Source organism: Denticeps clupeoides, chromosome 20 (assembly GCF_900700375.1).
Source record: "Denticeps clupeoides chromosome 20, fDenClu1.1, whole genome shotgun sequence".
In the NCBI taxonomy this organism is placed as follows: Eukaryota; Metazoa; Chordata; class Actinopteri; order Clupeiformes; family Denticipitidae; genus Denticeps; species Denticeps clupeoides.
The window spans coordinates 5810873-5826606 of NC_041726.1; the positions used below are offsets into that span (position 1 = coordinate 5810873).

The 15734-nt window shown below is 45.3% G+C and overlaps 1 protein-coding gene across 4 annotated transcripts in view; it reads right to left on the reverse strand.

Annotated features, from left to right (window-relative positions):
• The window catches only part of epha10 (EPH receptor A10), a 125402-nt gene extending 109962 nt beyond the window's left edge, over positions 1-15440 (reverse strand). For 3 of the 4 annotated variants that reach the window (XM_028963207.1, XM_028963209.1, XM_028963208.1), the window contains exon 1: positions 14755-14918. In XM_028963207.1, the coding sequence (XP_028819040.1) occupies positions 14755-14854 (100 nt within the window). In that variant the 5' untranslated portion in view covers positions 14855-14918. Of the gene's footprint in view, positions 1-14754; positions 14919-15217 lie in introns of those variants that run through there. The other variant, XM_028963206.1, reaches the window with a different exon arrangement.
• Positions 15441-15734: the final 294 nt, after the last annotated feature.

The following is a 15734-nucleotide window of genomic DNA, read 5'->3' on the forward strand; positions in this document are numbered from 1 at the left end:
CAATGCATCAATATTAAATAGAGCACGTGAACAACGTAGTCCAAAATAATCTGTTTATTTATTTATCGCTGTTGATGAAATCACCGTAAGGATGGTGTTTTCTAACAGAAATGTATAGTATTCACAGTCACTTTGACATTTGGCCTTCATTACATCGATCAAACATGACATTTCAATAAGCTGTGAGATCCACTATCCACGCTACGTACACCCTACGGTTTGCTAGAACCATCCGACCAGGAACTTGCTCAAAAGGTCAACACAAATATGATCAGATGCCACGCCTGAGAGCAGTCCTAAAGCAGCCATCAACAATTCTCACAGTGGTGCCGTGAATAAATAATGCAGAAGCCTTTCATCCCCGCGACGCGAGGGCCTTACAAATCGAGTGTCGATAATTAACAGAATCAAAGCGATCTGATAATGACAGACAAAAGCCAATCCCTCCCGGTGACGCTGCCTCCCTCCGGGCGGACAAACAGCCCTTCCATTTTCCTTCCGTTACCCACTTTCTTCCCCCCTCGAGGAACTAGAGGAGAGGTGGATGGCGCTGACGGGGAAATGCTAACACTCTCTCATCCGCCACAAATCCTCACTCCGACGGTCTCGTTCCATTTACTCGTCAATTGTTTATTTACTTATCCGCGGGGCCGATAATGGAAAAGCATTAATCCGTCCCCTCTTTGTTTAAGACAGGCGTGTTTTGCCTAATTATGCAAATCTAGAGTGAAATGGTTCCTGTTGGCTCATGGTTGAAATTTAATTATGTGGCTTAATTGCCTTGTTGGCTCTTCTACATTGAAAATGCTCAGCATTGAAGGAGCTAACTGCAGAATGTAGTCTGGTGACGAAATGGACCGATTCAGAAATTCAGAGGTACAGATACCAATGTTTACAATAATAATATGGCCATTACATATGCCGATACGATACCAGTGTTTTTTGCTTGTCTGTTGATGGGGTATCAACAGACAAGCAATCAAACTTTTTAGTTTTTGTTCACACTCTGTCAGTCTCTTAAAATGCCATATGACTGAATTCTGTCATACTCATGTAAGAAATTACTTTTAATAATGAAAACCTTAAATAACATTAACAATAGCTCAAACATAAATAGGTCATTTCAAAGGGGCATGGGTGCTTGTGTGCCATCTGCTGGCGAGGAGGTAAAATTTCACATAGCAAAGTGGCTTAATGTTAGTAAACAAGGTTAACATCGGCCGATACTTATATATAGCCAATATATAAGTGCATGCCTAATTACTCATATATGCAATTGTCAGTATTCAAAAACAGGTGTTAGTGTAATATTGAAAAATTTGTCTGATTTTGTTCTTCTTCTTAGTCAAAATGCCAAAACATAATTTGGGCCTTAAATGGAATTAAATTGTATTGGATTGTGAACATAATGATTTACAGGCCAGGCGTGCTAATTAGGTCTTTTATTGAAAATCGTTCAGCATTTGACTTTGGTTTGACTTGGCCACGACCCTTTTCCTATGAGGTTCAAAGGTTACAGGATCTTGAACCTCTCAGCTCCTTGTTGACATCATATTGACTGGCTATTTACATGCTGGGAAGGGTTATAGGGTCAACTTCAGCAGCCTTCTGGAATGACCGCACCCACTCAGGGAAGCATGGGGCCTTTAGCCAATGAGGAGTCCTGTCATGTTTTGTAGCGCACAGCAGAACCTGGTGGAGCAAAATCCACCTCATTGATTTCCAACACAGGTCCAGTCGCAGGCGCTCAATCACCCCAATATCCCTAATTCATCCATGGGTATTTACCTTAAAGCGCATCACCCGGTGCGTGACTGAGCGACTAAAAGCCGCCTCTGGCCCAAAGGTTAACTGTCATTTCCATTCAATTACCCAGGATGAGAGAAAATGGGAGGGACTGGGCGGGTGGTGTGGAGGAATGACGGGATTTGGGGGCTGGTGTCAGTCCAGAGCCGTAGGTAAGGCCAGTGATTGACGTAAGGCTAAATGGATGGGGGAGCAGATTTGACCTTTAGAAGCTCCCAGCATTGATGGACGGGGCAGGGGTAAAAAAGGAATGAAGGAATGAAAGAGTGAATTAGAACTGCATCATACTTGTTCAAATGAAACATGACTTTGAACAGTCATGGGGCGCCCAGTCATGTTCACCAATTAGAAGCGTCCCACCCACCATGTGCATACAAGAAACACAGATAAAACATTATATTTGAGCAGTTGTTGAATGTCCATGCACAATGGATTTATTCACTCCTATGTATTTTTTGACAAATGTGGTTTCCTTGTGATGTTACAAATGCTTCCAGAGAAATGAATGCAGTACATACTGTTTCTAAGTATTTTTTTTTTTGCTTTGCCAGATATACTAAATGGAGTTTACAATATTTGTACCATATTTCAGGCAAGCATATAAAATATAAAAATAAATAACGTAAATAATACTGCATAAATAAATGAACACATTTTATACACACCACTCCTTTCATTCTCTTATTGCAAGTGGTTCATTTACAGTATATACAGTTTCATATACTGTGGGTACACAAAGTATTAAGACCCCCTTAAATTATTTTTGTTATATTGCAGCCATTTGCCAAAATCACTTAAGTTAATTTTTCCTCATTAATCTACACACAGCACCCAATATTGGCAGGGAAACACCGAATTGTTGACATTTTAGCAGACTTATTAACAAAGATAAACTGAAATATCACATGGTCCTAAGTATCCAGAACCTTTGCTCAGTATTTAGTAGAAGCTCTAATACAGCAAAGAGTCTTTTTGGGAAAGATGCAAGTTTTTCACACCTGGATTTGGGGATCCTCTGCCATTCTACCTTGCAGATCCTCTCCAGTTCTGGCAGGTTTGAAGGACAGCCATTGGTGGACAGCCATTTTTAGGTCTCTCCAGAGATTCTCAATTGGGTTTAGGTCAGGGCTCTGGCTGGGCCAATCAAGAACAGTCATTGTCTTGTTGGAAGGTAAACCTTTGGCCCAGTGTGAGGTCCAGAGCACTCTGGAGAAGGTCTTCGTCCAGAACTTGGCCGCATTCATCTTTCCCTCGATTGCAACCAGTCATCCTGTCCCTTCAGCAGCAAAACACCATGCTTCATTTTTGGGACTGTATTGCTGGTTTTCTCCACACATACCACTTAGAATTAAGGCCAAAATGTTATATCTTGGTTTCATCAGACCAGAGAATCTTATTTCCACCATCTTGGAGTCCTTCAGGTGTTTTTGGAGTCCTTCAGGTGTTTTTAACTTGCACTGGGGAGAGGCTTCCATTTGGCCACTCTGCCATAAAGCCCCAACTGGTGGAGGGCTGCATTGATGTTGATGTTCTACAACTGTCTCCCATCTCCCGACTGCATCTCTGGAGCTCAGCCGCAGTGATCTCTGGATTCTTCTTTACCTCTCTCACAAAGCTGGTGACAACACATCTGCAAACCTTCCATTTCATAAACTAATGACTGACAGCCTTGGCTGGTTGCAGCAACATCCACTCCATGGCTATGGCCTAGAAGATGAACGTACAGCAGAACAAGGAGGAGGTGGGCAATGCTCTGTGCTCAAAATATTCACAAATGCTTTATTTATGCGTGTGTACATGATTTATATGTAACAGGCAGGAATTGAAGCCTTTGCATATCTGTTGTCAGTCTGATTCCTTAAGGTGCATAGCAAATGTTAACAGAGCCTCGGCGTTCAGAAGAGAGAGAAGAAGCCTCATCTCCATAATGTCAGGGATGGGCTGACTGAAATTTAAGGCAGACTTTTCCAAAAAAACACAAGGCAATTTCAGACAACACAATGAATGCTCCTGATTGAACGCAAATTAAAATGCAAATACGAAGATCCAGCTCCCTCCAGATTTCATCCCACCATAAAGGAGACTCCGAGAACGGAGCACAGCGTGCGGAATGAGAAAAGGTTCTTGTTTAAGAAGGCAGCTTCACTTCGGCTCTCTGAAACAAAGTGGAAGTCCATGTGAACCATGCGGTTGGCAGGTAGCTAATTTGAGAGCTCTGCTTTCTCGGGCTTCGTCAGAAATAGCGGGGCCGGTGAAATGTCCTCTCGAGGAAACCCTGACTTCAATTAGTAGACAAGAGGTCTGGAGGTGAATGATTCATTCCAGAGACAATTCCCCAACACAGATGCCAAGCTCCTGTAAAGCATCGCTCAAGGGTTTAAAAACAGGTAAGAGTCAGTGGTCGACCAACTGAGGATTTTTCAAGCTAGTGTATAAAATGCATAGTGATATAGTATATATATCTTCCAAACATGACAAAATGCAGCAACCTGAACCTAAACTAACCTAAAAAAAGCAACTAAGCAGTAACATTCAGTACAACGTAGTGTGTATGCAACTCTGCATTTATTTTCGTTTTAAAAAAAGCTCAATTCTTAATTCATGCCCTTAAGTAATAAATATTAAAATCACATAATTCAGGATTATTCAAGATAAAGATTATTCTTAAGACTAAAGAAAAACTTAAAGCCACTCCAGAGAAAGCCACTCTCATTGAGACATACTGTATGTGATTTTGGGCTATATAACAAATAAATGTTATTGTTGTTGTTGTTTTAACCCTAATGACAAACATTTTTGCACAAAAAAAATTCACAATTAATAAATCGTGAGTTATTCTAAAGCTCATTCTAAAGAATACAAACCGAAAAGAAAATTATACCAAAATGTATTCAACCAATTAATCGGTAGGGCACTAGCGTACAGAGTACAAGGAAAAAACTTGCACCCATCTTGACAAAATTTATCATTTTCATCAACAGAGGATTTTTTTTTTTCTTGCTGTGCACTCATCCCCATCTTCCTCGCTTCCTTTTTTATTTATTCTTTTCGCTGCATTGCACAACGCTTGCCGCGAGCAAGGGCCGACGAATCAGCGCAAATCACTGTGTTTACGATTTTTCCCAATCATCGAGAAGGGTGCACGCGGGGCCACACAAAAGCCAGCAATGAAAACCTTATTCAATTAGATGCAGTTCTATTTATTTCCAACGCACGTCTTTTCTACTCACATCTACATTTTACTACATTTACCAGGCAGACGGCTAGCAAACAGCCAGCAAAAAATACTTCATGTGCTGTAGACGAACACCTCCGTGATAGCCGGTTCAGGACCGTTTTTAAGGCCGTGGCCCTTTACAGCCATGTGACGTCCTGTACTCTCAGCCGAGTAGCGCAGAGCGGGGGAACGCGGCTACATTTTTCATCAGCTACAGTCGTGGCTCCGCCTCGCACCGCGCGCGTTAATATTCCGCCGACACTGTACATCTAGCGTCGCGCAGCTGGGACGCACAGCTGGATGTTCCTCAACAGCGCCGGGGCGTGCGCAGGAGGCGGAGCTTCGAATCGATCTCTCAACATACTTAAATGCTGACGTGGAGCGTTCCGGTACTCCTGTTTGTGTGCGAGCGAGAAAGCGAGAGAGACATTACCGCATTAAAACCTCCGTCGCCTCCCAACAATGTCACGGCGTGCTCCCATCTACATCTGCTGGCTAAAGCGTCAAGGGCCTCCTTGAAATGACCTTGGTGGAGGGAGCACAGTGCATTAGCTGGGAGAGAGAAGCCACTCCAGAGGCAGGTAATTCACAATTAAACACGAGGATCTCAAAGCCATCCACAAAGACATCAGCACATAGAGATCCATTAAAACCATTACGCCATGGCACAGAGTACATACTGGCTGTGTGTGTGTGTGTGTGTGTGTGTGTGTGTGTGTAGCTGGCGCTTCCTGTTAACGTCCCCATCTGCCCCTGAGTCGGACACGGACACCTCACCATCTGACCACAGATTATATCATACATCCTCAAACGCCCTACGAACACACGCAAACACACACACTCACACTCTACTGCCACTATTAAACTATTAAACTATTATTAGACTATTAAACCTGGGCCATATGCCCCTAAAAATAGTATTAGAATGAATTCAGACTTTTATCATAACAATATTTATCATCACCCACTATGATGTGAAAGTGGTTTGTAGAAAATTCGTGAAACGTTGCAGATTATTTATGAAAATAAGAACTTACTGAAAAATACTGAAAATTGCTGTTCGTATTGAGTCTTAATATAACAAAATAACTCTTCAATATATGCATTTCTATATAACATGTTATATACACTAATCTGATTAAGAGATCACTAGCGAACATAAATTCCGCATTAACAGATTAACAGGGTGAACTGAGGCAAAGTGAATAAAATTGTTTCATTCCTGGGTTGTTCGAGGTTAAATAGCCGCTGTGAAAGCTTCCCATCATCACGTGCCGCATCTGGTCACCGGTGATGACGCGAACGGGGGAGACTCGCTGCTGCAGAGGACGTTATTATTTGGAGAAGGGACAGTGCCGTCCACCGGGCACAAACCGGGTGGACGGCACTGTTGTTACGTCAATCACTGCGAGACCGGGAAGAACGTTCAAAGCACACAAACACTTCACCGGCTGATTGCGGTAAGGACGGCCCGACGGCCACCCACCCGGTCCCGGAGGCCACAGCCACCAGCAAGTGACAATCGGGTGCTGAGGAACCCCGTCCCAGCTCGGAAATATAACCCGTTCCCCGCAGTGCAGAATTTTGGGGGATCCCATTTCCTTCATTATTACGACACAAACTTTATTTCTAATTCTAGTTACTATATTAGTGCTATTGGTATTTCCCGCTGAAACAAGGGTATTTTAGTCACGTAGTAAAAGACATGCGCTTGCCTTTCATCTTTAGATTTGCACAATGGGCTGAGAGAAACGCTATTTCTTTACGAGGTTTGTGTGTACAATAGGCGTGTTAAAATTAATCTTATAATCGATGCATCGAGATGCAGACGTGGACGATTTTGCATTAATGCAGTGCAGAACATAATCAATAATATCATTATGACGTGGAATTCAATTTCAGCCTGATCTGGGAACAGTGCCACTCCGGGTAGGAGTTTTACGCTGCACGTATTTTGGACATTACACGTAACAAATATTACTGCTTTTATGTAATACAAAATGAAATAATACAAGGTCCTCGGTTCCTCTGCTTGGTGGAAATGTCGATCTGCATCAGGACCGGGGCAGACGATTAACTCCGCCCACAACATTTAAAGAGAACTACCAATATATACAACTGTTACAAGGTGAGTGAGGACATAACAAGTTTTTCTGCTCTGGAGCAAATCAGAGCGTCCACACAGGCGCACAAGAGCGTAACTCTGCTATTTGGAAACATCATGTGACCATGTAGAAAATGTCTCGATATCGAGGCACTGCTAATCGTAATCGAATCGAACCATGAGACCAGTGAAGGTTCACACCTCTAGTGTACAAACTAGCGGAGGCCGAGTATAACTCAGTTAAAAGTACAGTTGTGGCCAAGAGTTCAAGCATAGTTACAAGCATTTCAAAAAGTTTGAAAGGCTTTTATTGGTAATTTCATCAATGTTTGCAGTGATTGCCCTTTTTTCCCTGTGTAATTCGCCCTGACGTGCTGTCAATCGACTTCTGGGCCGAATCCTGACTGATGGCCTGACCCATTCCTTCATAATCAGTGTGGGGAAGTTTTCGGGTTTTGCTTGTCCACGGTCCTCTTGAGGAATGATCACAAGTTCTCAATTGGATTAAGGTCCGGGGAGCGTCCTCCCATGGACCCAAAGCCTTTTGTCAGAGCTCTAGACTCTACCCTTTTGGACTGGTGCACCGAACTTTTTTCTTTAGGTGCATCAGCACAAACGTTAGATGCGGCAAATTTGTGACGCCATCACATTTAATAACACGGATCACTTTTTCTCCTATTTAAATCACCGAGTATATAGGCAATAACGATTAAATAACTATCTGGTTAACAAAGTTCTTTATTTGAAGCACAATTATTCAAGAAAGGTTACTTACTGAATGTGTTGGTGCTTAAAGTGCTTCACTGAGCTGAAATTAAAACCAGCTAAATTGAAAGAGGAAGATCTAAATTAAAAGTGGAAGTGTGTTAAAGGCTTGAACTTGATTACCTTCTCGGCCTGGCGATCTGTCTGCTGAAAGGCAGCGGGGAGAGCGGACACTGGGCCAGTACATTTATCATGTAATGTGTTTTATAGATGCACTGTGCTTATTCAGTGTTTAGTTTTTATCCTTTTACTCGAGCCTGGGTGATAAATGAGTGGTCATGTGATGCGTTTTGATTAGCGCTAAATGGAAGCTGAGGCGATAAAACGGATGCTAGAATGGAAAAATACTCGTATAAATCACGTGTGAGAAGCATGTTAGTACAGTGATGTTGGCCGGAATCCGCCGCCACAATGATGTTGGGTTCGGGCTTTTAGGTGTACTTGTCAAGCTTGGGTCAGTACAGGAATATCTGGACCACAACAAATCAAGAGGCAGGTCCCGCCCATCACCATCTCTGATTGGTTTAGAATACATGCTGGACGCACCATTTTTTTAGCTGCACTCTAGTGGAAGTGAAGTGATTGTCATTGTGAAAGACTGCAGCACAGCGGTGACACAACGAAATGTGTCCTCTGCTTTTAACTCACTCATCACCCTTGGTGAGCAGTGGGAAGCCATGACAGGCGCCTTGCTCAGTGGCACCTTGGCGGACCGGGATTCGAACCGGCAACCTTCTGATTACGGGGCCACTTCTTTAATCGCTAGGAGCTTTGTTCTTCACCAAACTGTTCTTGGATGGTTGGGAGAAGTTACTGTTGGAGGATCTTTTGGTACCATTCTTTATTCATGGCTGTGTTCTTAGTTAAAATTGTGCAAAATCCAGGCCAACACCTACGATTTATGAATTTATTTATCACCGGGAAGATTTTGCAATAAAAGGTCGGGCAATTTTCCAGGTCAGCGGTCATCTGTTCCGACGCGGCACCGATGAGCGGTACCACTGCCGCCGCCACCTACCACAATCCCTCCAGCTGCCTCCCACGTTGCTCAATACCCGCCAACATGCGTGAGGTTCCCGTCGGCCTTAATGAGTTTGAAAGGTCAACCACCTCCACGAAAAAGATTAATGGCTTGTTCCATGCAAAGAGGGCAGCCTTGCCATCTCAGGAGAGCCACATTTCCAATATTACTGTCATCAAGGTGACACCCCAAGGCCACCTGCACGTGAGCCAAAGCAAGAGCTTTCTGATCTGTGAGGATTACTTCTGCAGGAATATGGTTGTGCTTCATCTGGACAAGCAAGAAGAGCTTATATGAAAGCTCACAGGGTCTAGAGCAAATTACACCAGCAGACATGACTGCAGCAATTTCCAATGGTTCTCTAATGAACACATCAAAGGACACACAGAGGGACTGGGATTGTGCTGCAATAGGTCACTAATAGGTCACCGATAGGGATGGGTCGAATCCTCAAGTTCTGATAACCTATATCCATATTCCCCTATGTTAATTTTGTCAAAAAACATTTGATTCTCAGACACTATTAGCTCTGCTTTCGATACTCAATTGCCAGTTATGCACCGGCTATTTTCGGCATTGCAGCGGGCAGGTAACAGGAATTCGTCCCAAATTAACACATAGAAAGTCGGCTGTCGGTAATCCCGATGGGCATTTACATTACATGGAAAGAAAAGAGGCATTGAAATAAAGAAACCCCAACTTTGATTTGCAAAGACGTATAAGTATTCAATATTAATATTCAATATTCTTAAGGTAATATTCCAAAGACAACTTAATGAGGAGGAAAGAGCCTATCTTGTACACCTAATCAAAATGTTGGATAATTGTAATTTATCAAGTACATTATACACATTTTGCCTAAAATAAAGGAGAACTCTTTCTCCTTATATCATCCCATACATTCCCATTCAATTAGTAATGTGCGGTATAAAGGTTATATATGGCATGCAATATAAATTTGGCCAAAGGGAAATATCCATTCCACGCAAAAATGACAAAGTTGAACCACCAGTGCAAAACCACGCCTACTTGCAGCACGAAAAAACTATCAGTAATCCTTAAATCTAAAGGGTCTTAAATCTAAAGGTCTAGCTTGTTTGGTTCCTTGTGCAGAAACGAGTCCTGGACGGACTGCATGATAAAATATGAACAAGCATAGTGTTATTTAAATATTTTCTGACAATATTTTTTCATTTTGCATCATACAAATACCTGGTATTTCACTTATGGGCGTGACAGAAAGTCCACTTTCAGCAGAATTGGCCAGGTATTATTTTATCTGGACTACGGTTTTGCTGCATGTTGATGTACCTGTAAAAAGTTTCTTATAAACCTTCCTGCTGCAGTGACTTTGCTATGTTACCCTTTCAAAAACAGTACAAAACATACTACAATATATAAATATACAATATATATATAAATATACAATATATAATTTTTTGGAATCGCAATATGAATTTTATGCCATATCGCGCAGCCCTATATTCGATATTCATGGCAGGTGCATACAGGCAAAAATAAAAAAATAAAATATATTGCAGACCATAATAATATGATACAACCCCTACTCTTTTAGCCATCGGACAACAAAAAAAAAGGTACATCTCTGGACCAGCTGTGCACACCCTGAAGAAAAACTAAGCAATTAAAGATCGGGAACAACCCGCACACGCGCGATGCCCAGTGTGAGTGTGATGGGACGCCGGACATGAGAAGTACATTAAAAGGAGAATTCTTCTAGTCCGGCGGAGCCGAACACTGAGCCAGGCCCGACAAAGCAAGACCTGACACAGCACTTATGCGAGAACCGCGAAAGGAGCTTGCGGAGCGAGACAGAAGAACACGAGAGAGACAAGCAGAGGTAGTTCGCCTCTTGTTTCCTGCCCCACTCCACCTCACGGCATTTTGGTTGTGCGCCTGTCGAGCCCGCGAGCTTGCGGGGGCCTCTAGGGTCCCCCGTGACTGTCCGCTGAGCTGATTTGAGTCATGCGTCATTTGTTACGTCCCGTCTTGCTTGCAAAGGTGTAAATAAAATTCATGTAAAGTCATTTCACTGAAGTTCCTTCATTATCCAGAATACTACGAAGCTGTGGAGCAAGTCTAACATGAATGGGTCTTGTACGGAAAAGGAAAGGACCACAATGCTGTTGCATTCAACATCACGTTTTTAGAACAGACATGATGTGACACCCCAGCCCCCCCCCCCCCCCCATGTCCTGAATAGCCCCTGAAGTCCAGTTCCCAGTTCTGCTGTGCAGCCCGAGCAGCTTCCCTGTCAAGCATTTACAACCCGGTCCTGGTCCAGCTTGCAACTCGGAGGTCAAGGGTGTCCTCCGTTTCGCCATTTACAAAAAGAAAGGCGGAAAATGTCACAGGGGGTTCAGCGAGCTGAGAAATTACGCGCGGCGAGCTGCATGTAGTGGCGGGTGCAGTAAATGGCAATATTGTAAATAGCTCTTATGTTTTTATATTAATGAGACCTTTAAAAGCTAACCTTTAAAGAACACGCATGCAGTATCCTCATAACTAGTGGGTGGGGCGCCCTCATAACCGGGGGGGTTACGTAAAAGCCGTCCGCCATGGGAGACCATGCCGCGGAAGCGGCGCTACCGAGGGGTCTTGTGCGTGTAAAAGCCTCATGCTGAACATTAAAGTGATATTCCAGCCCAGGAAAAATGGAGAACACGACCGAACAGATCTTCTTCTACCAGCCAACTCATTCCATACTCTCCATAACCAGTTAGACCCCATCCACAGGGACAGGGACACAGGGACACTGTTTACGCACACACCCACGCCTAGGGACAATTCAGAGATGTCTACAAACTTGTAGACGCCAGAGAACCCGGAGGGAACCTACACGAGGGTCCACAGGGTTCAAGACCTGTGACGCCAACCGCCACGCTACTGTGCAAGCCTGCCGTACGTCATTATATATCGTTTCACCCAGAGGGTGAAAAATGGTGACTTGTAGTGTTCAAACGCTGCTGAACATTCGAAAAATACCTTTCAATGCCTTTTAAAAAGTTTTTCTTAACTATCTGATGAACTGAACTATAATCCCGAAACACAAAGCAAACAGGAGAAGCAGTAAAGCGACTGTATAGCCCGTCTCTCGGTGACATAACAGGGGACAGGTGAGTGTTTTGGTATGTGGCCCCACGAGACACGGCATTACCACAAATAATGCTGATGAGGCGCAACCCTAATTAAATCCCAGGACCCATATTTAAATATGCATTCGGGCATGGGTCCCGAGGAGAGCTACATGGGTTATATCCTCAATGAATCATGGATGACGTCACCTCAAGCGGCACCAAAGTGAACCGCCTTTTACTCTTTAATTATTAAACGATAAAAACTAAAATCTAAACAGGAACAGGCTTCAAAATGGAAACACGGAATCATTTTAAGCCGAATCCTTCGTATCGACTGATCACTGGTGTACTGCAATCGGGGAAATAATTATCAAGACCTGGCAACATCTAGGATCCTCTGGAAATGCATTTACAATTACGGCATTTTACCAGACGCCCTTATTCACAGCGACTTACAATCAGTGGTGACAGGGACAGTCCCCCCCTGGAGACACTCGGGGTTAAGTGTCTTGCTCAGGGACACGATGGTAGTAAGTGGGATTTGAACCTGGGTCTTCTGGTGTCTTACCCGCTAGGCTACCTTCCAAATGCATGAACCAGCGGGAAAAGTGGAGCGGATTCCGAGGCAGCGGGATCTGGAATCCTACCTTGGTTTCATCAGGATGAAGGGACCCAATCGTGCGTCTTTATAAATGTGTGTATGTGAAGCTGGACGTATTCCCACGCGCCGGGGAAGCAGGACGCTCCACCGTCCCTCCGTCTAATAGCATTCGTCCTTAGCTGTCAATGAGACGGCTAACAAGTGAGCGAGAGCCCGTCTAAAGGCCACCCTTTGTTTTTCGGCGTCAGTCCCAGACAAAAGGCCCCTCCCCCCCGGACAAGGTGCGGATGCAGCAGAACAGCATCCTCGTCTGGGAGGGGGAAGAAGAGTCAAGGTCCGTCACGGCGTCCATCAAGGGGGGGGGGAGCAGACCGCCGGCAGGGGTGCCAGGCGGAGGAGGACCCTCCGTCCCCCGCACCGTGCCAGGATCCGGGAGCGAGCGGCCAACTTCGCGGATCGCTCCCCGACCTTTTCGTGCCCGCCGCCAACGGGGGGGACAGAGGGATGTCCCTGCCCAGCCTATTAGCGGTGCCACGGAATGCTGCCCATCCAATCAGAGCTCTCCGAGCCCCCCCCCCCCCCCCCCCCCCCCCCGATAATTACTCTCGCTGGTAGTTGAGTGTGACAGGCTTTATTGCGCTATTGATCGGACGGGCCCGTCGGATTAAAAGGCGTCCCGGGCCGGGCGCGTGTCCTATATACGCGAGCGGGACACCGGGCGGAATGGTAAGCAGGTGGGATGAGCGGGGAAATAGAGAGAGAGAGAGAGAGAGAGAGAGAGACTGCGGGAGAACGGTCCGTGCGGCTGCTGCACCGCCGCAGCAACACTGCAGCGGAGCAGGAAACACTCGGGGGGGACGAGGACGAGGGGGGGGGGTTAAACGAGCTCCCAATGAGATGCCAAGGTGCGTTAGCGCTGAGGTGCGAGGGACGAGCGGGAGCTGTGCGAAGGAGGGAAAACGTCCCCTTCTGTGGAGGTGGAGTGTGTGTGTGTGTGTGTGTGTGTGTGTGTGTGTGTGTGTGTGTGTGTGTGTATTAAACTGATTCAAACTGATTCACAGCAGGGAAGCGGGACCACCCCGCCATCCACATTTATTCACTCCGCAGAGGACGACGTCCACCGCGAGCGGGGACAAAGGTGCCGTGCCAGATGTCACTCGGCCCCGAGACCCTCGGGGGTAAAATGCGGTCTTATTAACAATCCGGTTTCTAAAAAGAAACGGGCGACAGACGCTGGCACAGACACCGCAGATAAAACCGCCTCGTCCCACCATTCAACTGTCCCGTCATAATCGTCCACAGAACTGACAACGACGGCCCCGCAACACGGAGACAAGACAAGAAGGTCGGGTAGTCGGTCCGGGGCGACTATTAGGCCGCTTTACTGGCCTCACCTCAGCCTGACACCGGCATGGCGCACACACACACACACACACACTGTAATACACATACTCTCTCACACACACACACACACACACACACTGTAATACACACTCTCTCTCTCACACACATACACACACACTGTAATACACACACTCTCTCTCTCACACACACACACACAAACACAGACTGTAATACACTAACTCTCTCTTTCTCTTTCACACACACACACACACAGACTGTAATACTCTCTCTCACACACACACACACAAATACAAACACAGATTGTAATACACTCTCTCTCTCACACACACACACACACACACACACACACAGACTGTAGTACACTCTCTCTCTCTCACACACACACACACACATACAAACACAGACTATAATACACTCTCTATCTCACACACATACAGAGTGTAATACTCTCTCTCAAACACACACACACACACACACACACACAGACTGTAATACACACTCTCTCTCTCTCACACACACACACACACAGAGTGTAATACTCTCTCACACACACACACACACACACACACACACACATACAAACACAGAAAAAGCAACAAAAAAATCTGCCAATGCCGTGATGCCGGACCACTAGTGACAGATTACAGGGACCAGACAAAGGACAGCGGTGACAAAACAAGCAATCCTCCATACAGGGGAAAGAGGTTCACTACAAACCCGTTATTACACAGATATAAACACAATTTCACACGCACATACACGAAAAAAAAAACTCACTTAGCTCAGTTGTCAGCTTGTGGAAGAGATTTTTTTTTTTTTTTAAGTAAAATAAAACTCGCTTCGGAAAGTTCGATCCCGACCGACGCGCCGTCTTCATTATAATCCGAAGACGTGGAATAGGACATAAATACAGATTTACCACAAACTCTTCAACACGCAGGACCGCTCTGCTGGAGCAATGCTGTAGTAAATGGGCGCTTTAGACTTTAAACCTTTATAATTAAAAATATATAACAATCCGGGTTCTTTTTAGCGGAAGTGAACCTTGTTAAAAAATATATAGTACTTTTCACCGATAAACGCAAATTCCGCAACGATAGTTTTTTTTATATATATATATATATTTTTTTTTTTTATTATTTTTTAAATCAATAACAGCCGAGTATCATTGCCGTTATTGCTCCGCCAACTTTGTGGCCGCTCTCCCGGAGGAAGGGGAAGTAAATTCGGCGTGACAGACCTTCCTCGGCGTCGCACTCCTCGCGTCTCCTCAGCGCCGATATCCAGAGCGCCAGCAGCAGCGTTTTGGCGTTAAGCTCCATGTTTGACCGGACAGGCTGGCGGGGCTGTGGGCATGTCGCTGCCGCTCGGGGGGGGGAAACGGAGAGGACCGGAGCTCGAGCGGCGGCGGCGGCGAGGAAGAGGAGGACGAAGAAGAGGAGGAGGAAGAGGAGGAGGAGGAGCGGGACCGGGACTGGTGCGCCGGAGCGCCGCCACGCGCCCTGTTCGGAAGCTCGGGGGAGGCGCGACGCGGTCTGACGTCGCGGGGGTGACCGCGGGGTCGCCTGTCACCTCGGCGAGTTGGAGCGGGACGTTTTTGGGTGTTTTTTTTGACCCCGAAACGCAAACTTTTGAGAACCTTCCTTCATCTCTCTCGAGTTAACTTAGAGCAGGATTTAGCAAAGTCCTTAAAATCCAACCAGTTTAAAAATCAAATGACAGGCGCCGGGGGGGGCGGTTAAGGAAGCGGCCCCGTA